At 46.7% G+C, this 25,049-nt stretch overlaps 1 protein-coding gene across 2 annotated transcripts in view; it reads right to left on the bottom strand.

Moving 5' to 3' along the window:
• LOC129829873 (unconventional myosin-X-like) overlaps window positions 1-25,049 on the bottom strand; it is a 48,836-nt gene that overhangs the window by 7,658 nt on the left and 16,129 nt on the right. For both annotated transcript variants that reach the window (XM_055891873.1, XM_055891864.1), the window contains exons 3-7: window positions 14,315-14,409; window positions 9,820-10,002; window positions 8,008-8,165; window positions 3,969-4,092; window positions 3,260-3,557 (exon numbers count right to left, since the gene is read on the bottom strand). In XM_055891873.1, coding sequence (XP_055747848.1) covers window positions 3,260-3,557; window positions 3,969-4,092; window positions 8,008-8,165; window positions 9,820-10,002; window positions 14,315-14,409 — 858 coding nt within the window. The remainder of the gene's footprint in view (window positions 1-3,259; window positions 3,558-3,968; window positions 4,093-8,007; window positions 8,166-9,819; window positions 10,003-14,314; window positions 14,410-25,049) is intronic.

Here is a 25,049-nt window from a genome sequence, read left to right as displayed (position 1 = left end):
TGATAATGCGAGGCCTGTAAACCGGTATATTATTTGAACTGGATTTGCGTCATCCTTTCAGTTCAACACAAGCCATCTTTATTTTCTTTCGCGTTGGCAATACTGAGAAGTCAATGAGGCGAGGAACGACCAATCTTCTCACTTTGGCTCTCAGAGACTTAAAAGCCTCTCCTCCCTCCACCCTTCAAAGAGAATGTAAAAAGGGAAAGAAAACATGTTTGACTTTCAGCAGCGCTCTTTACAGGAAAAGGTGTTTCCGCTCACGTGGACCAGAGTGACCTGCCACTTCCTCCCAGCGGAGCGGCCAGGGAAGGTGAGGGAGGGGATCAACCTTCAATGGGCCCAAAATCTCCAACACACGCAAGAATGTCAGAGGTGTGAAAGATGACCTGACAGAGCCATGAGCTCACCCCAGCACATACAAGGAAGGGTAGACGTTGGGGAAGGAAGCAATTATACTACAGTGTCCATCCCAAAATATACAGCACAGAGAACAGCTGGAGTGAGAAAGGGGGCGAATGAGTGGAGACTCAGACACTCCAGACAGCCAAATGGAGAGAGAGAGAGAGAGAGAGAGAGAGAGAGAGAGAGAGAGAGAGAGAGAGAGAGAGAGAGAGAGAGAGAGAGAGAGAGAGAGAGAGAGAGGAGAGAGGAGAGAGAGAGAGAGAGAGAGGAGAGAGAGAGAGAGAAGAGAGAGAGAGAGGAGGAGCGAGAGAGGAGAGAGAGAGAGAGAGAGAGAGAGAGAGAGAGAGAGAGAGAGAGAGAGAGAGAGAGAAAGAGAGAGAGAAAGAGAGAGAGAGAAAGAGGCCCTCTCACTCCCCTCTCTGTTCCTCTGTCTCATTACGGGGCACAGGGTGGGTTTTGTCCTGCTGCTCAAACATAATTAGGAATGTTCCACTGAGGGAGGCTGTGCTGTGTGATCCCTTTCCGTCTGCCCCCTCCCCACCCCCACCCCGCCAGCCCAACCTCCTCTCCTCCACCCACGCAGGGCTCATGCCGACCCTTCTCCGACTGGGGACATTCCCTGGGGGGTTTTCAGAGCACCATGGGGGTGGAGGGGGAGGGGGGCTCAGTCTCTGGGCCCTCTGCCCAGTGTGCAGCTCCAGTTCCATCCAGCTGTGGGGTCAGCCTCAACACTCTCTCACAGAGGTCTCAGGGAAACACTGACCCTATCTCTTTATAGCAGAGCTGCTGCATAACCCGCCACCTTGCATTTAGGCTGACCCCGGAGGCTGCTAGCTAGCTATACTGGGAAAAGTACAACTGCCATACTTACCCATGCCAAACATACAGTACGTTCGGAAAGTATTCAGACCCCTTTTCTTTTTCCACATTTTGTTAGGTTACAGCCTTCTTCTAAAAAGTATTAAATAGTATTATTTTCCTCGTCAATCTACACACAATACCACATAATGACAAAGCAAAAATGTTTGCATATTTATTAAAAATAAAAAACAGAAATATTACATTTACATAAGTATTCAGACCCTTTATCAGTACTTTGTTGAAGCACCTTTGGCAACGATTACAGCCTCGAGTCTTCTTGGGTATGACGTTACAAGCTTGGTACACCTGTATTTGGGGGGTTTCTCATTCTTCTTCCCAGATCCTCTCAAGCTCTGTCAGGTCGTCTCTTCAGAGATGTTTGATTGGCTTCAAGTCCGGGCTCTGGCTGGGCCACTCAAGGACATTCAGACAACTCCTGTGTTGTCTTGGCTGTGTGCTTAGGGTCGTTGCCCTGTTGGAAGGTGAACCTTCACCCCAGTCTGAGGTCCTCGAGCAGGTTTTCATCAAGGATCTCTCTGTACTTTTTTCTCCATTCATCTTTGCCTCGATCCTGACTAGTATCCCAGTCTCTGCCACTGAAAAACATCCCCACAGCATGATGCTGCCACCACCATGCTTCACTGTAGGGATGGTGGCAGGTTTCCTCCATAACGTGACGCTTGGAATTCAGGCCAAAGAGTTCAGTCTTGGTTTCATCAGACCAGAGAAACTTGTTTCTCATGATCTGAGAGTCTTTAGGTGCCTTTTGGCAAACTCCAAGCCGGCTGTTATATGCCTTTTACTGAGGAGTGGCTTCCGTCTGGCCACTCTATCATAAAGGCCTAATTGGTGGAGTGCTGCAGAGATGGTTGTCCTTCTAGAAGGTTCTCCCATCTACACAGAGGAACTCTGGAGCTCTGTCAAAGGGACCATCGGGTTCTTGGTCACCTCCCCGACCAAGGCCCTTCTCCCCCGGTTGTTCAGTTTGGCCGGGCGGCCAACTCTAGGAAGTCCTGGCGGTTCCAAACTTCTTCCACTTACGAACGGTGTAGGCCACTGTGTTCCTGGAGACCTTCAATGTTGCTGAAATGTTTTGCTACCCCAGATCTGTGCCTCGACACAATCCAGTCTTGGAGCTCAATCAAGTTGTAGAAACATCTCAAGGATGATTAATGGAAACAGGTTGCGACTGAGCTCAATTTCGACTTTCATAGCAAAGGGTCTGAACACTTATGTAAACAAGGTATTTTTTGTTTTTTGTTTTTAATACATTTGCAAAAAATATCTAAAAACCTGTTTTCGCTTTGTTTTTATGGGGTATTGTGTGTAGATTGCTGAGGATTTTTTCAAGGGGTCTGAATACTTTCCGAAGGCACTGTACATACAACCCCTACCGCGAGAAACAGTGTGTTCTAGCTCTGAGTGTTGGATGCCTCGGTGTGCTATATATTGCAACTGTTCCATGAGCTTGGGCCTGATACTGAGTCGCAATGTAAACATGGGCATCGTATATAGTGCTTTATGACTTGCAGTCCAACAGAGGCTTTAGGCCAAAGATTAGCACTGTTAATATAGCTTAGCATGTGGCTAATTCAGAGCTGCAAATCCACTCCTAAAACACTGGATCTGTCTGGGGGTCGTGCACTAACAACGTGAGGGCATATCACACTACTATATGTAACTGGTGGTTAGCAGGCTTGGCGCCTGTCTCCTGTCTCCTCCCACTGTGGGTTCCCATGCTACTGGCGCCCTTCTGGCCCACAGCCTGCACCTCATTTCTCCCTCGTACCGCAGCCCTATTCCCCCCCTCACCTCTCCAATCATTTCTGTGACAGAGTACAGACACACCTGTCAACACCAAACGCTTTCTATTGTTGGTGAAACCAGCTGATGCCTTAAAGTTTTCCGCAAGCTACGACAGAGCTAGGTGGATGGGTAGGGGAAGAATTACACCTCCTGTTGAGGGCGTTGTGTTACATGTTGTGTGTGTCACCTCTTGAGGTGGAAGCGCAGGTATTTAAGCACGCCGGGGCCGGGCAGGAAGGTGCAGCTCATGCAGGTGAGGAGCTGCCAGTAGCGGAGGTGTGCGGCGGTGTGGGGCTGCGGCGTGCAGCTGGTCTGCTTCACCAGCTGGCAGTAGACCTCGTCCCGGAGCGGCCGCAGGTCCAGACAGGTCTGCAACACGCCCTGGATCAGAGGCACCGGGTCCCGTGCAGACTCCAGCTGCTGCAGACAGTTGAAGAGCTTCACTGCTTCCTCCCGCACCGTGGCGTAGCCCTTACCGCTGTGGTCTGTGGGGGAGGAGGGGGGGGGGGAGTCAGTACCAGACGCATAGTATTAGGAATTAGACCAGACTAGATCAGTCAGCATGTTTGAGAATAGATGATTCTGCTTCTGTGACGTCTCTTGGTGGAGCAACTAAGCTCTAGTGGCCGTCTCTCATCATTCCTTATCTAAGCTGTCTCACTCACTGGCCTTGACATGGCACGCAGGCAGGTAGGCATTACAGCGGACTAACTCAATGGTAAGTCTATATGTGAGTCTGTTACAGTGTATGATTACTGAGCATGTCAATGAGCCTGTGACAGCATTACTCATATGTGAGTGGGTGTGTGTGTGTGTAACTGCTCGTGTTTTATTGTAGAGTTTACAGGCATGGCACTGACCGCAGGGAAAGGTGGTAGCATGGTAGTAGTACTTACAGGTGTGTTCCAGGCTGCCGTAAGGGAAGGGCAGCAGGGGGGCATACAGGGGGCTCTGGGTGTGCTTCAGGATGGGGTTGTGCTGGTAGATATTATCTACCACCTCGGGGTTAAACTTGTTCTCCTGGAGAAGAAAGACAGAGAGACAGACAGACAGTTAAAGAGAGAGAGAGTGACAGATGAGCTTCCTTGACCTTCCAGCTGACTGGGGAGCAGCCCTGCTTGAGAGAGTGTGTTGGGTAACAGGGGTGACTAGGGTCAGTGGGAGTCAGGCCATGGAGCAGGAGGACAGCTATGACCGATTTTTAAACACCTGGGGACCCAACAAAACACACCGTCATCATTGACACTATTTACAGGTGAAGTCGGAAGTTTACATACACTTAGGTTGGAGTCACTAAAACTCGTTTTTCAACCACTCCACACATTTCTTGTTAACAAACTATAGTTTTGGCAAGTCAGTTAGGACATCTACTTTGTGCATGACACAAGTAATTTTTCCAACAATTGTTTACAGACAGATTATTTCACTTATAATTCACTGTATCACAATTCCAGTGGGTCAGAAGTTTACATACACTAAGTTGACTGTGCCTTTAAACAGCTTGGAAAATTCCAGAAATGATGTCATGGCTTTAGAAGCTTCTGACAGGCTAATTGACATCATTTGAGTCAATTGGGGGTGTACCTGTGGATGTATTTCAAAGCCTACCTTCAAACTCAGTGCCTCTTTGCTTGACATCATGGGAAAATCAAAAGAAATCAGCAAAGACCTCAGAAAAGAAATTGTAGACCTCCACAAATCTGGTTCATCCTTGGGAGCAATTTCCGAACACCTGAAGGTACCACGTTCATCTGTACAAACAATAGTACGCAAGTATGAACACCATGGGACCATGCAGCCATGGAAGGAGACACGTTCTGTCTCCTAGAGATGTGAAAAAAAGTGCAAATCAATCCCAGAACAACAGCAAAGGACCTTGTGAAGATGCTGGAGGAAACAGGTACAAAAGTATCTATATCCACAATAAAACGAGTCCTATATCGACATAAGCTGAAAGGCCACTCAGCAAGGAAGAAGCCACTGCTCCAAAACTGCCATAAAAAAGCCAGACTACGGTTTGCAACTGTACATGGGGACAAAGATCGTACTTTTCGGAGAAATGTCCTCTGGTCTGATGAAACAAAAATAGAACTGTTTGGCCATAATGACCATCGTTATGTTTGGGGGAAAAAGGGAGAGGCTTGCAAGCCGAAGAACACCATTCCAACCATGAAGCACGGGGGTGGCAGCATCATGTTGTGGGGGTGCTTTGCTGCAGGAGGGACTGGTGCACTTCACAAAATTGATGTCATCACGAGGACAGAAAATGATATGGATATATTGAAGCAACATCTCAAGACATCAGTCAGGAAGTTAAAGCTTGGTCGCAAATGGGTCTTCCAAATGGACAATGACCCCAAGCATACTTCCAAAGTTGTGGCAAAATGGCTTAAGGACAACAAAGTCAAGCTATTGGAGTGGCCATCACAAAGCCCTGACCTCAATCCCATAGAAAATGTGTGGGCAGAACTGAAAAAGCGTGTGCGAGCAAGGAGGCCTACAAACCTGACTCAATTACACCAGCTCTGTCAGGAGGAATGGGCCAAAATTCACACAACTTATTGTGGGAAGCTTGTGGAAGGCTACCCAAAACGTTTGACCCAAGTTAAACAATTTCAAGGCAATGCTACCAAATACTAATTGAGTGTATGTAAACTTCTGACCCACTGGGAATGTGATGAAAGAAATAAAAGCTGAAATAAATAATTCTCTCAACTATTATTCTGACATGTCACAGTCTTAAAATAAAGTGGTGATCCTAACTGACCTAAAACAGGGAATTTTTACTAGGATTAAATGTCAGGAATTGTGAAAAAGTGAGTTTAAATGTATTTGGCTAAGGGGAATGTAAACTTCCGACTTCAACTGTACATGTCTGTGGTATCTCGCTACAGATGCTACTCTCATTGACAGAAACACATTTTACATGACATTTGAGTCATTTAGCAGACGCTCTAATCCAGAGTGATTTACAGGAGCAGTGCTAAACTCGAGGGCACAGACAGATTTTCCACAGACTCAGCTCGAGGATTCAAACCAGCGACCTTTCGACCAGCGACTGGCCCAACCTCTTAACCGCTAGGCTTCTTGCCGCCCTACGCAGACGGCATCCACTACTGCAATCCCTGCCTGCACCTGTTGACCATTAGTAATGTTGCCACTGCGCTCCCTCCTTCCCCCAATTCACCCTCCTTTGTGGGGCAAAGTTGACACATTCCTCGGAAATGTTTTGGTCTATCTGAACTGGGACCATGTGGAACACTGGCAGACTATCTATTGGACAGACACATACAGCCTACATACACAAGACATTACCATGGGAGAACATACAGTGCCTGTAGAGTGCTCAACACTGGGAAACACATTGCAGTCTATGTAGAGGTCGCAAGAGGACAACGGGATTCATTTGTAATCTACAGGATTCCGACAGAACCATCCATCCTCATTATGTCCTAAAAATGGACATGTTCCCTTGTCCTTCTCACTCTCTCCCCTCCTCGCTACCTCTCCCTGTCCCTCTGTCCCTCTTTCACATGCGACACAGACTGGAGGTCCAAGGCTGAAACGGTCATCTCTCTTCACCTCCATGTCTGGTGGGACACACATCTACACTCAGAGATAAGCACTTCTCTCACACAAAGCACTCCTCTATTCATTCTCTCCCTCTCCCTCTCCCTCTCCCTCTCCCTCTCCCTCTCCCTCTCCCTCTCCCCCTCCTGTAGTGTCAGTTGTGTTCAGTAGTGTTCTCCAGCCTTCAGTGGGATTCGGCTAGGCTTTCTATTAAGTGTGAGAAAGAGTGTTGGAAGGAGTGGAGGAGGATTGGAAAGGGGGAGAAAGAGAAGACAGGGGCAACTCTTTAAAAAGCGGGCCCCTCTCTTCCTCCTTCCGTGACCCGGCCTCCCGTTGGCTGGGCAGGGGCCCGGCAGGGCAGATGGAGGGAGACAGATTAAACTCTCTAGACCAGATCACAGACTCTCGCTGGGAGATTAGGGACCCTCGCAGTGAGATTAGGGACCCTAGAGGCCAAATTGGGGAGTCCTTATCTGTGCCTCGTCACCCATCCGTCTGCTGTATGAGATTCCAGCATGCTCTGCTCGCTAGCAACCACTTCTCTACAGATCAGGGTGTTCACACACACACACACACACACACACACACACACACACACACACACACACACACACACACACACACACACACACACACACACACACACACACACACACACACACACACACACACACACACACACAGGGCTACTTTAAACACCTTCTCACGTGATAAGAGGCCAGGCGGAAGTCAAGTGATCGAAGGCACATTTACAAGAATACACACACAACAACACACAAACTCAGAATAGCAAACAAGCATAGACTTAACACCACTTGGTGAATTCCAAAGTGATGTCAGAGCGTGGTCTGGATTTTTCTCTTAGGACTTTGTCTTAGTGATGAATGAAATCATACTTTAAAAATGGAAGAACTTGCTGTGCCTCATTCAACTGTTTAAGTGAGGCATGTTTCTGTGGGCAAACACACGTACACACCCCAGGACCGGGTCCAAATGTGACACTTTGCCGTGCACACCCTCTTCATCCACCCTTTTGCCTCTAAAAATGACACGTTCCTTAAAATAGCGCAGAACATTCCGGTGGAACTTTTACGGGGTGCCTCCTCTCCTCTCACAGCTTGGTGGAATAAGATAATTCCCTGAAGGCAGCGGCAACGACAGTTGGAGGACACTTTGGACTCGCGGCCCAATGTGGTCGCGCGGTTGCCGTGGTGACAGAGCGGAGGTATAATGTCCGTTGTGCTGCTGCGGTCTGTGTTTGGTGACCCTTGTCATCGGCAGCTTGGCAGTGGTCTGGTCTGGGGCGGGCAGCGAGATGCTGTGAAGCAGTGTGTGTGTGTGTGTGCGTATATGTGTGTGTCTCACCTCGATGTCTCGGATCAGGAGCTGAGTGGGCGTCTCCACGGGGGCTTTTGTGTCGATGACCTTCTGGACAGCGCAGGCCCAGTGCACAGCCTCGTTGAAGTGTTTGGTGTACAGCCTGTAGCAGTGCTTACGCCCATACACTGTGATGCTCCAGTACCCTGAAACACACACACACACACACACACACAGGGAAGTCAGTCATCAGTGTATCGTGCACTGAAAGCATGAGTAATCATGAAAAAACAGAAACTGAACTTTCAAAGAACAATATAGATATAGAGAGCAGAATCCAAGGCCTATACTTATATAATAACTGTGGTTTCCGAAAATAAGGAAGCCAACTCCACTCTCCCTCTCATGTGGTCTGAACATGGGACACTCCACATATCTGCTGTGACTCCTGCTTCCTCACTTCCTCTCTGGGTTTCACGGAGGTCAGTGGTCACCCCGAGAGGGGCTCCCAACTTTATTAGCCACGAAGCCCAACCGAAATGACTACAACCAAGTCAGGACAGAGGTGTGTCCTCTCCTGGCACAACCCCTGGCCTAACCTCCTGTAAGAACTGAGAAAGTGCTACAGGCAGTGTTGGTGACCCCCGGGCCAATCATAACCGGAGTTTGTTACCATGTGATCTCCTGCTAGCTACGTGACTTGGCATACTGATTTTTCTTTGTTTAGATTGGTCAAGTTCAAAAGCCAAGTGAGGCTAAAGTGTGTGTGTGTGTGTGTGTGTGTGTGTGTGTGTGTGTGTGTGTGTGTGTGTGTGTGTGTGTGTGTGTGTGTGTGTGTGTGTGTGTGTGACCCCATTCACAGCTATTTCACAAGTGAGAGATAGAGAGGTGGAAGGAGATACTGGGCCTAAGAGGGGACTAGTATTGTATTGTATTGTATGGTAAGGAGATAAGGAGGAAGCCATTAGGTCCATACCACTCTGCTGGGACAGACTTACTCAGAGGCTCATAGAGGAACACAGACAAAACACACAGCCACCAGTGAGCTGTACTTAGACTAAGGGCAGGACAAAACAGACGAAAAAGCAAAACAGAGTACACACTTCTCTGCAGGAAAGTCCCAGAGCAGATTTAGGGGAATGTTTGGGTTAGGTTTTTTTTCTCCTGGAGGTTTTAAGTGGCTGTCTAAAGTCAGCAGGCAAAGGTACAATCCCCTCCATACAGACACAGAGGGCCTTGTGTGTGTGTGTGTGTGTGTGTGTGTGTGTGTGTGTGTGTGTGTGTGTGTGTGTGTGTGTGTGTGTGTGTGTGTGTGTGTGTGTGTGTGTGTGTGTGTGTGTGTGTGTGTGTGTGTGTGTGTGTGTGTGTGTGTGTGTCGTGGGTGAGTAATAGAAGTGTGTGTGTGTCTTCACACAACAATAGCATTTCACCTGTATTTCCTTTCCGATTCCTGTCATTCAGGGGGTTAAATGGTAAAGGGCCATTCTGGTGCTGATGACTCAGAAGGTTCCAGACAAACCCAAGTTGTGGAGAGAAAAGTGGACTGGGTTTTCCAGACTTCCTCTGGGTGTACTGGACTCACAGGAACTGAGAGGAGACCGTAAATCCTCACATTACGACCGCTTTGAGATCTTTACCAATATTTGATCATTGAACCGCATAAGGATAGGGGACCAATATGGAACTTATTATGTGGGGCTTAGTTATCCAAACAGGGAATTTTGGATGGCATGGAGTTGGTGTTTATGAATCAGAGAGAGAGAGAGAAGAGAAGAGAAGAGAAGGAGAAAGAGAAAAGAGAGAGAGTTTATACATGCCAGTGCATGCTCATGTGTCTGTGTGTGCGTGAGTGGCACTCACCCGTCTGCTTGAAGGTCTGTTTGTCTGGCCAGATGACAGAGCAGAGGTTGGTGAGTACCAGTGTTCCCAGTCTGCGGGCACCTCTCTCTGAGCTGCTGTAGTAGTCTAAGGAGTCCAGGCTCAGTACAAACCAGTAGCACCGCTGCTTGATCCAGCTTCCACACACATCCCGGAACAGCCAGCCTACACACACACACACACACACACACACACACACACACACACACACACACACACACACACACACACACACACACACACACACACACACACACACACACACACACACACACACACACACACACACACACACACACACACACACACACACACACACACACACACACACACACACACACACACACACACACAATGAATGTGTGAGAAAGATGTTATCAAAAAGGTAGCCAAAAAAAGATCTGCACATGATAGAGTGTGTGTATGTGTGTGTTTGCACATGTGTGTGTGTGTGTATGTGTGTGTGCGCAACTGTGTGTGTGCGTGTGTGTGTGTGTGTGTGTGTGTGTGTGTGGTGTGTGTGTCTTATTTGGTTGAATTTAAGGGCTAATTGGTTTGGGCTGAACATAATCACTAAGAGTTTGAACCCATCGGACATAAAATATGTCTATAACATGCAGAACAGGCTAAAAATAACGGCAGCTAATGGTATAGTCAGACATTAAGGCCTGTGTGCATGCCACCAGGATAATTACAGCTGTAAAAAACACAGAAAGAAGAAAGCGCGAGGTTGGAGAACAGTCGCTGGTGGTGGAGTAGCAGGAAGAGAACTGGTGGACTGATCTTTCATTAACGCCCAGAGAAGGAGGGAGTGAGAGAGAAAGAAAGGCTGATACATTCCCTACACCATTCCACCCCTGTCACATAACCATGGCCCTCAGAACTGGCTGGTGTTCAGTAGGCATAGAATGAGACAAAACGGTTTGAAACTGACCAGAATTTGTCCAATAACATTTTTAATTTTCCATTTCATAACTGTTTGTGTTTGATCTCTACAGAACAGGATCCTGGTCTGCAGTGTCCAGCTTTACATGAAGGGGATGTACACTACATGGCCAAAAGTATGTGGACACCTGCTCGTCGAACATCTCATTCCAAGATCTTGGGCATTAAAATGGAGTTGGTCCCCCCTTTGCTGTTTTAAAAGCCTCCACTCTTCTGGGAAGGCTTTCCACTAGATGTTGGAACATTGCTACGGGGACTTGCTTCCATTCAGCCACAAGACCATTAGTGAGGTCAGGTACTGTTGTTGGGCGATAAGGCCTGGCTCGCAGTCAGCGTTCCAATTCATCCCAAAGGTCAGGGCTCTGTACCACTTCATGGCTGAGCTCTTATTGCTCCTAGACGTTTCTACTTCACAATAACAGCACTTACAGTTGACCGGGGCAGCTCGAGCAGGGCAGAAATTTGACGAACTGACTTGTTAGAAAGGTGGCATCCTATGATGGTGCCACGTTGAACGTCACTGAGCTCTTCAGTGAGGACATTCTACTGCCAATGTTTGTCTATGGAGATTGCATGGCTGGGTGCTCGATTTGATACACCTGTCAGCAACGGGTGTGGCTGAAATAGCCGAATCCACTAATTTGAAGGGGTGTCCACATACTTTTGTATATATAGTGTACTACCCGTGTCCAGAAGGGAAAGTGGCTGTAGTGTTACCAAACACCAGGCATGCAGCACCCCACAGAGTGTGTTCCAAACGGCACACTGTTCCCTGCCACTACCTTTGACCAGGGGACCATAGGGCTCCGGTCAAAAGTAGTGCACTATATAGAGAATAGGGTGGCATTTGGGACACAGACTATGTGTGCAAACTGTTCCTTCTAAATATTTAATCTCACAGAGCTGAGGGTAAATAAACCGGGTTTGGCCAAGCTCTGGCCAGGGGCTGCCCGGAGAGAGAGAGGATGAGAGAGCAAGGGATGGATAGAGGTGGTGGTGAGAGGGAGGGGTAAAACGAGAGAGAGCAGTCAGAGTTCACAGTGAGGGCTGATGGATAGGCTGGCAGAGGGCCCTGGCTGGTCACCCGGCCCAAAGCTGGAGCAGGGCGCTATGGTGAGGGCAGGGTTATGTGGCTGTGCCATCCGTTGAGTGTGTGTGTGTGTGTGTGTGTGTGTGCGTGCGTGCGTGCGTGTTTATGGGAACAGCAGTGCCATGTTCATTGGGCTAACTTCTTAGAACAGCTCTGACGCCGAGCCAGCGTCACAGCTTCCTCTGTGGTTAGCAAGCTGCATGCCACCTGTCAGCTCTCCCTCGCTTTCCCTACAGTTCTTTTCTCTTCGCTCAGTCTCTCCCTCTTTCATCTCTCCCCCCGCACCAACTCCCCTTTTTCCTGCGATAAAGTGGTCTTCCCTACATGCAGAGCCCCCATTGCTACCATCCCCCACGTTACAACCCATAGACCTGGAGGGGGGCAGTCGAAGTGGGAGTCTACACACGTCTCATTCTGTTTCCCCTTTCTGTTTCCCCTTTCCTAGTGGCAGCCTGGAACACACTATAAACCCACCCAATATAGCCCTGAGGTACTTAACACCACATCAACAGGAGCATAAAAACCAACATGAAATGGATAAATAAAAAACTATGAGTTAAGACAGGACGGGATTGGGTGGGGTTGATGATTGTGTAGGGGGTAGGGGGATGGAGGGGTGTGGGTGGACTGGTTAGCGGAGAGCTGGGAGGCATGTTGTCTGTCAGTCACACAGGATGTCCTGCAGCTGCTCTTTTTGAGACAGTGGGATAGAGAGACGGCCTACTTTGGAGGGAAAGATGAAGGAGAGAGAGAAAGAAAGAGAGAGAGAGAGAGAGTGAGAGAAGTAGAGAAAGAGAAGCAAAGGCAATGAGTGAGAGAGAGAGAAAGGGTGAAACAAGAGTCCTGGTCAGGACCCCCTGCCTACCACTCCCCTCCCCCCCACGATCCTCCATCTGGATCCCATCTCCCTGGCCTGCTAATGCGTCCCCTGGGGGGCCATGGCTCGCCCTTAATTTGTTTCATTTGTGACCCCAGACCCCTAACGCTGGCCCTGCCCCCTGAAACACAGACTGAGCAAACACTGGATTCTGCCTCCCTCTGGTTCTGTTCTGTCCTTCTATCTCTGTGTGTACTTTCTGTTTGTTTTGGAGATTTGGGGGAGATTAAAAAGCATCTGATAACAAACAGTCATCCATAAGGGCACAGAGCTTTAATGAGCTTCAACACTAGGATTATGGGCTGAACAGAATTAGACAGAGATCCAAACAGAAAGGGAAACGATTGCAATTGAGTAGACTGAATCACTTTCCAAATGACCAGAGTACTGGGACACTAAGTGATATGTAGCTCAAATTGTTCAGTTTTACTGTGCATTAACAAACAGAGGAATGTAATTTATGCTCGTTACTGCATTCTGTCTCGGAGTTTCTCACTCCCTCGCTACGGCAACCTCTCTCTATACCTTTTCTTCTCTGTCTTCTCTGTCTCTCTTCTCTGTCTCTCTCTGTCTAAGGCACGGTTGATGGCCTATTTTAGACAGCGAGGCGACACTTGGCCCCAGTTGCCTGAGGATGTCCCATTGTAAACCACACCAAACCACATCAAACAGCTCGGGGCACCGTAGCTCCAGGACATTTGAAAATATATCCCTGCACACAACAAGGGCATGAACAGAGCAAGGCCTTCACGTGTCCTGGAGCGTCAGTGGTGCTGGAGATGGTGGTGGTTGGTGGGGAAGACGGCCCGACTGAAGAGAAGAAATGCCAAGGCACACAGCCACTCCAGGGGCCCAGGGGAAGTATCCGTCCTCCGATTGGGAAGGAATGCACCCCCCCCTAACCCCATCGCCTGCCCCTAGGCCCGGTCTCAGACATCGGAACAGAGGGAGGAGGGGTGCAGCCAGCCAGTCGGCCAGGGGTGCTGCATGGTAACTGCTGTCAGAATTAGCCGATCAGGCTGCCGCCATCCCAAAGAGGACGTAACTTATCCAAGCGCTGGCATTTTACTGCAACCGTTTCGGTAGCAGGAAAAGCACACATGAATAGCCTGTGAGATCACTCCTCAAAAAGCATCAGGCACGCAAGGCTTATAATGCCGCTGATGGTCATCATTACATGATTACTGGGGGCAGGGTGTTTGTGTGTGTGTGTGTGTGTGTGTGTGTGTGTGTGTGTGTGTGTGTGTGTGTGTGTGTGTGTGTGTGTGTGTGTGTGTGTGTGTGTGTGTGTGTGTGTGTGTGTGTGTGTGTGTGAGGGCTTAGCTGTGGACCGTGAAGTGTACAGTACAGTAGTACAGTATGGTCTACTTATTCAGCGATGACACCGCAAACATGCACAGAGCTCAAGCTCGGCTAACGCTCTCGGATGAGTGAACGTCACCGTCACACAGACTGTTATTACTGTACATGCAAATCACCGGAGCTGGAACACAACAGCCACACAGAGAGAAAGGAGAGAGAGAGAATAGAGGGATGGTGTTTAGAAGTGTGTCAGGCAGGCTCACCTTTGACCAGCAGCTCGGGGTCTTCTTCCAGGCCCATCTTGCTCTTCTCTATGATCAGACTCTTCATCTCATCAGGAACCTCTGACAGACTGTGTCTGGGTGAGACAGAGAGAGAGAGGTGGTAAATAACAGCATCATACACTCCCACAGTGAAGGCACCCCCCCCCCCCCCCCCCATACCCTATTGGCTCTGTGTCGAGGGGAGGAGGGTAACCCCACACAACGTCTGCCAACCCTAAGCCTCTCTGACACCCTAAGTGAGAGAGGAGAGGGGGACAAGTTGAAGTGCTGTGAATATCCTTCCCTCCTCCCCAGCTGCATGCATACCACGCCACCGTGGACAGCTCATCTCTCTTTAATTGGTTTGGCTGGCGGGCACAGCGGAGTGGAGAGAAGCGGAGGACTGAAAATAAACGTGAGAGAGCGACGCCGGACTGACTCAAAGCCAGCCAGCCAGGCAGTCCCAGGCCAGAGAGAGAGAGAGAGAGAGTTCAAAAGGTTACACTGTTGTCAGCTAATCGAAACCCATAACAAACATCAAAAACATCTGGGAATTATGGGAAACTGTTGTGAAATGCTCTCTCTCTCTCTCTCTCTCTCAAGGGCCACTGTCAAATAAGCATTGTAAAAAGAAAAGCCACCACATGCAGTCATGGTGGTGGCGAGGACTTTGGACTGAAAGTGACATTCGTTTCAGACATTTGGCCAGGCAATGTTTTGGACGACTGAGAGCTCAGCTTGTTATCTCTGGCCAAGGCCCATTTCCAGCCCATTAAATTGTTTATAAGGTTTATCTATGCTCATTTATTTATCTAATTACTAGTTTATTTCCTCTATTTCCTGCGTCAAACTAGCCTGTGAGGTATGACGGGACAAACCCTCCTTCCTTCCCCTGAAAACACCAGGCAGGAAATGAGTTTTGGCATGCGGCCCTCCATCCCTCCACCATGTACAGTCTTAGATAGCGTTTCTCTGGGCTGTGATTATTGATCAAATGATTGTGGAAGGTTATTCCTTATGGAAGTCAGACCTAATCAATGAGTCTGAACATACCCTATCCTGCTCAACTTAGCTTACAGGACAGTGCTGACTGTTCATCTACAATACATGACACCTGCTCAAAGTGTCTCACTATCCCAATATCCACTAGGTGACTCGTGTCAATACGTTTGCCTGTTCCAGACTGTACAGTAGTTGGAAAATATGTGTGTGTGTATCAGTCTCTAATTTAGGCTGATGCTCAGACACACAGGGAAACACTATACCACATTGGCCCTTACAGAGTGTATGACTGATTCAGCCGGGGAAACGTCAGAGAGACACCAGAGGGTGACAAAAAGAGGGTCAGAGCCCTGTCATTCTACAGCCAGTCTACCTCTGCAGCGAAGCCCAACAGCGACGGCCGCATTCAAACAGTAACGTCATCTGGGACCTTTCCAGTGTATCGTCGCATATCCCTCTTCTCTTAAATACAGAAAAATACATCCAGAAATCTGAGGACGGCTCTTTTGGAGTCCGCGAGTAACCCTTGCTGCAGAAACAGATGCAGACAGACCTATATACAGTCATTTAAAATGGAGAACTCAATGCACTGATGGGGATTTGGATCTATAGAAAACTCCAACGCAGCCAGCTAGGGGATGGCGGGTTGGTATGTGGAGGACTTGATATCATAGCCTAGGATCATTTTGTGATGTTGTCTGAACGGGGGCACACGTACAAACTCTGGAGAGCACCAGTATAAACCAGCCCTGGATTGGTACCTCTATAGCTTGGGCCTTGCTCAAGGGTACAAAAGCAATGTTAGCTATGTTCCTCACAGAACTTAAACCAGAAAATGTCTACCCGTGAAATGGGTCAAGTTCCTACCTAAAGCTATAAGCTACTTGGCATATGCATGCACCAGGGTTGTCCCATTTTAGTTTACCAGCCATTTGAGAAATTTACCAGACACATATCCATTCGGTGTGTAAACCCACTAGGGGCGTCCACCCACGGTGCTCAAAAAGACATCACATTTAGATGATGGTAATTCCACTTAACAAAACATGTAACTCCTGTAATGAAGTAGCCAATAAAATGTAATTTTCAAACATTTGCCAAAATGCAGTTTGTGGGAAAAAGGGAAAATACCATTCTAAATAGCGCATCTGACGCAAGCGGTATACGACAGAAATTCAAAGAGCGTGAATCTAAAGACACAATGACTAAGATGGGTTGCTAATACTGTATGACTAGGATGGTGCGTTTGACTTCTGGACAATGGAAGAAAGTTGATATGAAAACCAATAGAACAGGAGAGAAACGGCAGCGAGCGTGGCAACGAACAAGGGGAGAGGTGTGTGGCGAAGATAGCCTATAGGCCATCTCTCTCCAAAATGCATGCTCTCAACTCTCCAGAATCTTGCAAATTCATTATTTCTTGTGAACTGTATGCCCTAAGATTGTTTATTGTTATCAATTCCCCATTACATACAGTTGAAGTCGGAAGCTTTAACTTCCTGACTGATGTCTTGAGATGTTGCTTCAATATATCCACATCCTTTTCCTTCCTCACGATGCCATCTATTTTGTGAATACAACAGTCCCTCCTGCAGCAAAGCACCCCCACAACATGATGCTGCCACCCCTGTGCTTCACCGTTAGGGATGGTGTTCTTCGGCTTGCAAGCCTCCCCCTTTTTCCTCCAAACATAACGATGGTCATTATGGCCAAGCAGTAATATTTTTGTTTCATCAGACCAGAGGACATTTCTCCAAAAAGTACAATCTCCATGTGCAGCTGCAAACCCTAGTCTCGCTGTTTTATGGCGGTTTTGGAGCAGTGGCTTCCTCCTTGCTGAGCGGCCTTTCAGCTTATGTCGATATAGGACTCGTTTTACCATGGATATAGATACTTTTGTACCTGTTTCCTCCAGCATCTTCACAGGGTCCTTTGCTGTTGTTCTGGGATTGATTTGCACTTTTCGCACTAAAGTACGTTCATCTCTAGGACACAGAACGCATCCCCTTCCTGAGCGGTATGACGGCTGCGTGGTCCCATGGTGTTTATACTTGTGCACTATTGTTTGTACAGATGAATGTGGTACCTTCAGGCGTTTGGAAATAGCTCCCAAGGATGAACCAGACTTGTGGAGGTCTACAATTTTTTTTTTCTGAGATCTTGGCTGATTTCTTTTGATTTTCCCATGATGTCAAGCAAAGAGGCACTGAGTTTGAAGGTAGGCCTTGAAATACATCCACAGGTACACCTCCAATTGACTCAAATGATGTCAATTAGCCTATCAGAAGCTTCTAAAGCCATGACATCATTTGTATTACTAATTAGGCCTACAATAATTTATCGTTCTTATTCTCGGTGTGTAAATGTTGTTGAGAAACAAGTTTTTGTTTTATTTCATAACCATCATTTACGAGTTGTCCCTTTTTTCATTGTCTTTTGTTTGGAGTGCTCCATGTGAGCGATGAGCACGGTTCTTGTTAATGTTGAGGGTGCTTGCATGTCTGAGCAAGCAGAGAATTAGCCTACCTGGCTGCGCGCAAGTGCCCATTTGGGGATGTCTGATTTCTGCTTGTCTTAGTCATCACCTTCACCACTAATAAGCTCATCTTCTCAGTAATATTTTCTTCACCTCAAACAGTAAGTCGACGAAGTCCGTTGTTTTAACATTCATTGCAAATGAAACCGCCTAATAGTTCCTCACAAAAATCTCCCCCTCGATAATCACCAAGCCTCGGTGTTAAAGAGCAAAATATAATCATCTGATGATCCCATATATCCAGTGGAAACGTCATAAAATACTTATCCTTTCCCTTGCGCAAAAACAGCTGTCTGTACCGAGTTCACTGGTGCCTAAACTCTGAGTGCCTAATAGGCTAGTTGATACAATGTTGCACGTTAGGGCCAGATCCAGTTGATTGATTTGATACAATGTTGCACTTCACAAGTGACAGCTCAAATCCAGACAGAGAGAAAAGGAGGCAGACAGGCTGAGTAGAGAAATTCATGTTATTGAAAGAACCAGAATTTTCATCTGTATATTTTGTACTGTGTTTATGTATTTGTACTTTGTTGACAATGTAAGTTATAGGCCAACAGCTTTATTGGCCATTTCGGAGTTCCATGCGCTCATTTAGGCTATTTAGCGGCCAATGATCACTGTGTCATATGGCAGAGGCTGATCCTCTCACATTAGTTGAATTTTACATTTTTATTAAGATTTTTTTATAATTATCCATGTGGCAACGATTTTGAGAACCGAAGACATTATTATTGAAATGAAACTGTTCCATCAAGATGCACATATGAAAATCACAACTGACCAGCAGATTGGTAGAAATTGTAGGATAATGCTTCCGCAAACTTTAAACCTATAAAGTCTTTATAAAATAATTGCCTCCACCTTTCTATGGTCAGATTTTCAAGCAAAGTAAGACATGCCTCATAATATGAAGTAAAACACTCAGGTTTCAAACAATTAAATATAAATATGTAAAGTGGTGGGTGATGTAAAGTGGTGGGTAGCCTTCCTACCGTTGTTTTTTCACCAGGTTAATTTGGCCAGCCAGATTTTTATTTATCTGCTTAAATTTGTTTTATTACAGCCAAAAGCCGACAATTACCGGCTAATGGAAACCCAGGTATGCACATGACAACCCTGAGGAGCAATAGTGTGTGGGAGGATAACCCTAACCACTAACCAGATGTAGAAAATGACACATTTCAGAACTAGCATGAGGCAGGATTCAAGAGAGATCATTTGAAAGATTTGAGTGGAGGGAAACGAGGGAAAAGTGGAGGGAAACAGGATAAAGAAAGGAGAGGGAGGGCCGGGCTAAAACCCTCCAGTTGACCCTTTATTCTGTCTCTGTTCAAACAAGCCTGACCTTCAGCTTCAATGGGCCCCCAGCGAATCAGAGGGCCCATCTGGGTCCACAGGCCTTCAACTAACGTCTAACACACAATCTGCCTTTGTGACTTACTGTAGACACAGGCATCACCAAAAGTCATGTCAAAGACAAAGCCATACAGGAAGACACAGGGGCTTGTTCTAACTTTGATGCCCATATGCTATAGGTTTGGGAGGTAGGCTACTTTGTGTCGAGGAAAAGTAGTCGGGTGGGTGTGAGTCTATGATATTTTGGTAAGCTGATCCAGAGGGGGCTGTCCAACACACTTCTGTTAGAAGTTTAAACAAGAGGATGAAGCACTGAGCATGTCGAGAACCAGACCAGCAGAACAACAGTTCAAGAGTCTGTCAGACGACAGAGAGACAACAGGCCTGGGCTTTGTGTCATGCTACCTTGAATAATGATTCATTAAGCGTCTATTGACGCACCCATGCATCAATCTAATTAACAGAATACATCTGTCCGTTTAAGCTAGAGATATCTATTTCATCAGATATATATTTTTACATGGGCTGCATCTCAGTCCACCGCATTCGCCTGTCGCCCTTCTGCGTCTGTGGTGAAAAGAGGCAGAGACTACTTTTGAGAAAATGCCAAGAGTGTGCAAAGCTGTCATCAAGATAAAGGGTGGCTACTTTGAAGAATCTCAAATATATTTTGATTTGTTTAACACTTTTTTGGTTACTACATGATTCCATATGTGTTATTTCATAGTTTTGATGTCTTCACTATTATTCTACAATGTAGAAAATAGTAAAAAATAAATAAAATAAAAACATTGAATGAGTAGGTGTATCCAAACATTTGAGTGCTACTGTATTTATTTCCTGAGCTTTCTTTATCTCCTAGATATAGGACAGACACTTCAAAAGCTTATTCTTTCTGATTTGTTTTTGGACTGTCTGTTTTGCCATTTATGAATGCGCTATTCAATTCTATAGTGGTAGCCAAATTCTAGAATATTTTTTTATTTTTTATTATACAGTATCTACGGGGGTCCTAAAATTCCAAATCAAATAGCTAAATGATCCATGGTATGACCATCTTAAAACAATTTCATATGTTAGCTTAGTAGAACCCCCTCCCCCAAAGGCTTAGACTTTAGAGGTTTTAACAGGCAAATCTGCGCCCAGCTGCCCACACAGGCCCAAAGTAATGCTTAAACTCTGCTAATTGAGTAAAGAGGGGCTTGTGAATGAGTGCTGTAAACCAACTATCCAAAACAAGCTTCCATAGCCGGATGGAGGATGAGGGGGGGGGGGGGCTTAGGGGTGGGGGTTAGTGGACCAGGCTGGTTTCATTTCATGGGAGAGAGCCCTGGTGGTGTGTGGGTGCTGGTTGGGTGGGTTGGTGGGTGGAGGGTAGAGGAGTTTGAGGGTGTAGCTGTAGTGCAGCTGGGGTCACATGTTGGCACTCTGACAGATGAGGCTCTGGGGTTTCCACAGCTGTCCAGTAGAACCCCCCTCCTTCTCCCCCCGCCCCCGTATTCCCAGAAGCCCCGGCTGAGGCCGTGACGGAGGGGCCTTGAGTACTGACTTCCTGTGGAGGCCAGGAAACAATTTTACACGGGATTAGATGGCTTGGAGGGAGAGCAGACCAACAGAACCCTCCCAGCACACCACTACACCCCCGTGGAGAGACCATGACACAGTCAGGGAGGGATGAAGCTGGGAGAAGAGACAAGACACTCCCATATTAACCTGCCGTTTCAGGTTTTTGTTTAATATTCAAACGTTTCAATTGATCTGTTGATGTGCGTAAGCAATCTATGGTCTGACGTGTAAGTCACCACATCAGAGTTGTCCTGAGGTTTTTTGTGTTTGAGATGTCAGGAATTTGGTGAGAGAAGGAAAAATACCCTTGTGGAGCTTTGTTTACGGAAGTGTAAGGGAACACATGGATAAGTCCTGCAGCTCAGATGGCATATATCTCCCTCTCCCTAAATCTCTCCCTCTCTCTTTCTTTTTCTCCCCCTCTCCACTCCGGTCTTTCCACTGTAGGCCTAACAACAGCACGCTAAGCAAAACCATCTGTTTGCCCCACATAAACGGGAAGCTAGCTAACAAAGAAAGAGAGAGAGGGAAGAGAGAGGCGGAAGTAGAAAGAGTAGGAGAGAGGGAGTGACAGAGGGAGAGAGAGAGACTGAGGGAGATGGAAATGAATAATTATCTTTTGGGTGAATACAAATATACACATGCCCCATATACTGTACTTACGATAGACAATTTAACTGTACACAATTCTTATCAAATCAAAAATAAAATACAATTGTATTTGTCACATGCGCCGAATACAACAGGTGTAAACCTTACAGTGAAACACTTACTTACAAGCCCTTAACCAAAAATGCAGTTCAAGAAATAGAGCTAAGAAAATATTTACTAAGTACAAAAAAATATATAATAATAATAATAATAATAACAATACAGATGCTATATACAGGAGGACCAGTAGCGAGTCAATGTGCGGGGGTACAGGTTAGTTGAGGTAATTTGTACATGTAGGTAGGGGTACAATTACTATGCATTGATAATAAACAGCGAGAAACAGCAGTGTAAAAAGAAAGGGGGGGGGGGCGTCAATGTAAATAGTCCGGGTGGCCATTTGATTAATTGTTCAGCAGTCTTATGGCTTGGGGGGTAGAAGATGTTTAGAAGCCTTTTGGACCTAGGACTTGGCGCTCCGGTACCGCTTGCCGTGCGATAGAAGAGAGAACAGTCCATGACTTGGGTGACTGGAGTCTGACAATTTTTCGGGCCTTCCTCTGACTGCAGGAAGCTTGGCCCCAGTGATGTACTGGGCCGTACACACTACCCTCTGTAGTGCCCTGCGGTCAGATGCCGATCAGTTTCCATATCAGGCGGTGATGCAACCGGTCAGGATGCTCTCGATTTTACAGCTGTAGAACTTTTTGAGGATCTGGGGACCCATGCCAAAGCTTTTCAGTCTTCTGAGGGGGAAACAGTGTTGTCGTGCCCTCTTCACGACTGTCTTGGTGTATTTGGACCATGATAGTATGTTGGTGATGTGGACACCAAGGAACTTGAAACTCTCAACCCGCTCCACTACAGCCTGTCGATGTGAATGGGAGCATGTTCAACCCTCCTTTTCCTGTAGTCCACAATCAGCTCCTTTGTCTTGCTCACGTGGAGGGAGAGGTTGTTGTCTGACCTCCTCCCTATAGGCGGACACTCTGGTATTGAACGCTGAGCTGTAGTCAATGAACAGCATTCTCACATAGGTGTTCCTTTTGTCCTGGTGGGAAAGGGCAGTGTGGAGTGCGATTGAGATTGCGTCATCTGTGGATCTGTTGGGGTGGTATGTGAATTGGAGTGGGCCTAAGGTTTCCGAGAGGATGTTGTTGATGTGAGACATGACCAGCCTTTCAAAGCACTTCATGGCTACCGACGTGAGTGCCAATAGGCGGTAATCATTTAGGCAGGTTACCTCCGCTTTTTTGGGCATAGGGACTATCTCTGTGTATTTGTGTGTCCGTGTGCAAATACTTTGTGTGTGTGTGTGTGTGTGTGTGTGTGTGTGTGTGTGTGTGTGTGTGTGTGTGTGTGTGTGTGTGTGTGTGTGTGTGTGTGTGTGTGTTGTCTGAGTAAGAGAAGGTTGACAAATAAAACAGTCTGACTGCTCAATATTCTAATTTATCCATGATTATCACCACCACTGGGCTCTCTCTCGCTTTCGCTCTATGTGGCCTAGTTTCAATCTCACGCTCCCGCTCACTTTCACAATCACTCAACAGGAAGGAAATAAAGCATCTGGTCAGATCCAGCTGACAAGGCATCCTCATTTCTGACCAGAGTGGACAAAATACATCTCTGTTATGCTTCAAATTGATGGAAGACACATGAATATATATGGAAGTCCAGAGGCAGTATGACTAAATCTTGTTATGTTGAGATCGTTACTTATCTGATGATTACGACATAAGTTGTTTTGCCGAGATCAGAAGATCATTCTCTCATGATATAACAAAAGTTGTTTTGTGGAGATCACGAGATAAACTCTATAAATAGGAGTGGACGTATTGATGATAGATTGACAGTATGGCGGAGGAGGCAGAGCCCACGGTGGATCAGCGCATACGTTTTTATTGATTGCTACAAGTATGGTACATTTCATTCTTTCTTTTTTTGTTTGGAGCTCATTATCAGCTGATAAACTAGAAATGGTAACAAGCTAAATGTTCCTTAACTTGAGCTAAGAGCTCATGGGGCATCTAAGCCCTCGCGGGGCATTTGAACAATGCCTGACAGGCAACCCTGTCTCCCGTGCTGTGTGCTACTCCCAAGACCACAGCCAATCGCAAGTGAGCAACAATGCAGCTAACTTGGCTAGTCTTATGAGCGAGCGAGCTAGTTAGCTACAGTTGAAGTCGGAAGTTTACATACACTTAGGTTGGAGTCATTAAAACTTGTTTTTCAACCACTTCACAAATTTCTTGTTAACAATCTATAGTTTTGGCAAGTCGGTTAGGACAATTCACTGTATCACAATTCCAGTGGGTCAGAAGTTTACATACACTAAGTTGACTGTGCCTTTAAACAGCTTGGAAAATTCCAGAAATGATGTCATGGCTTTAGAAGCTTCTGACAGGCTAATTGACATCATTTGAGTCAATTGGAGGTGTACCTGTGGATGTATTTCAAGGCCTACCTTCAAACTCAGTGCCTCTTTGCTTGACATCATGGGAAAATCAAAAAATTGTAGACCTCCACAAGTCTGGTTCATCCTTGGGAGCAATTTCCAAATGCCTGAAGGTACCACGTTCATCTGTACAAACAATAGTAAGCAAGTATAAACACCATGGGACCACGCAGCCGTCATACCGCTCAGGTAAGAGATGCGTTCTGTCTCCTAGAGATGAATGTACTTTGGTGCGAAAAGTGCAAATCAATTCCAGAACAACAGCAAAGGACCTTGTGAAGATGCTGGAGGAAACAGGTACAAAAGTATCTATATCCACAGTAAAAGGAGTCCCATATCGACATAACCTGAAAGGCCGCTCAGCAAGGAAGAAGCCACTGCTCCAAAACCGCCATAAAAAAGCCAGACTACAGTTTGCAACAGCAAATGGGGACAAAGATCGTACTTTTTGTAGAAATGTCCTCTGGTCTGATGAAACAAAAATAGAACTGTTTGGCCATAATGACCATTGTTATGTTTGGAGGAAAAAGGGGGAGGCTTGCAAGCCGAAGAACACCATCCCAACCATGAAGCACCGGGTGGCAGCATTATGTTGTGGGGGTGTTTGATGCAGGAGGGACTGGTGCACTTCACAAAATAGATAGCATCATGAGGACAGAAAATTATGTGGATATATTGAAGCAACATCTCAAGACATCAATCAATCAATCAATCAAGTTTATTTTATATAGCCCTTCGTACATCAGCTAATATCTCGAAGTGCTGTACAGAAACCCAGCCTAAAACCGCAAACAGCAAGCAATGCAGGTGTAGAAGCACGGTGGCTAGGAAAAACTCCCTTGAAAGGCCAAAACCTAGGAAGAAACCTAGAGAGGAACCAGGCTATGAGGGGTGGCCAGTCCTCTTCTGGCTGTCCCGGTTGGAGATTATAACAGAACATGGCCAAGATGTTCAAATCAGTCAGGAAGTTAAAGCTTGGTCGCAAATGGGTCTTCCAAATGGACAATGACCCCAAGCATACTTCCAAAGTTGTGGCAAAATGGCTTAAGGACAACAAAGTCAAGGTATTGGAGTGGCCATCACAAAGCCCTGACTTCAATCCTATAGAAGATGTGGGCAGAACTGAAAAATCATGTGCGAGCAAGGAGGCCTGCAAACCTGACTCA

Source organism: Salvelinus fontinalis, chromosome 2, assembly GCF_029448725.1.
Source record: "Salvelinus fontinalis isolate EN_2023a chromosome 2, ASM2944872v1, whole genome shotgun sequence".
Lineage (NCBI taxonomy): Eukaryota > Metazoa > Chordata > Actinopteri > Salmoniformes > Salmonidae > Salvelinus > Salvelinus fontinalis.
Note: the sequence above shows the minus strand (reverse complement) of the source record. Positions and strands in the feature narration are given on the sequence as shown.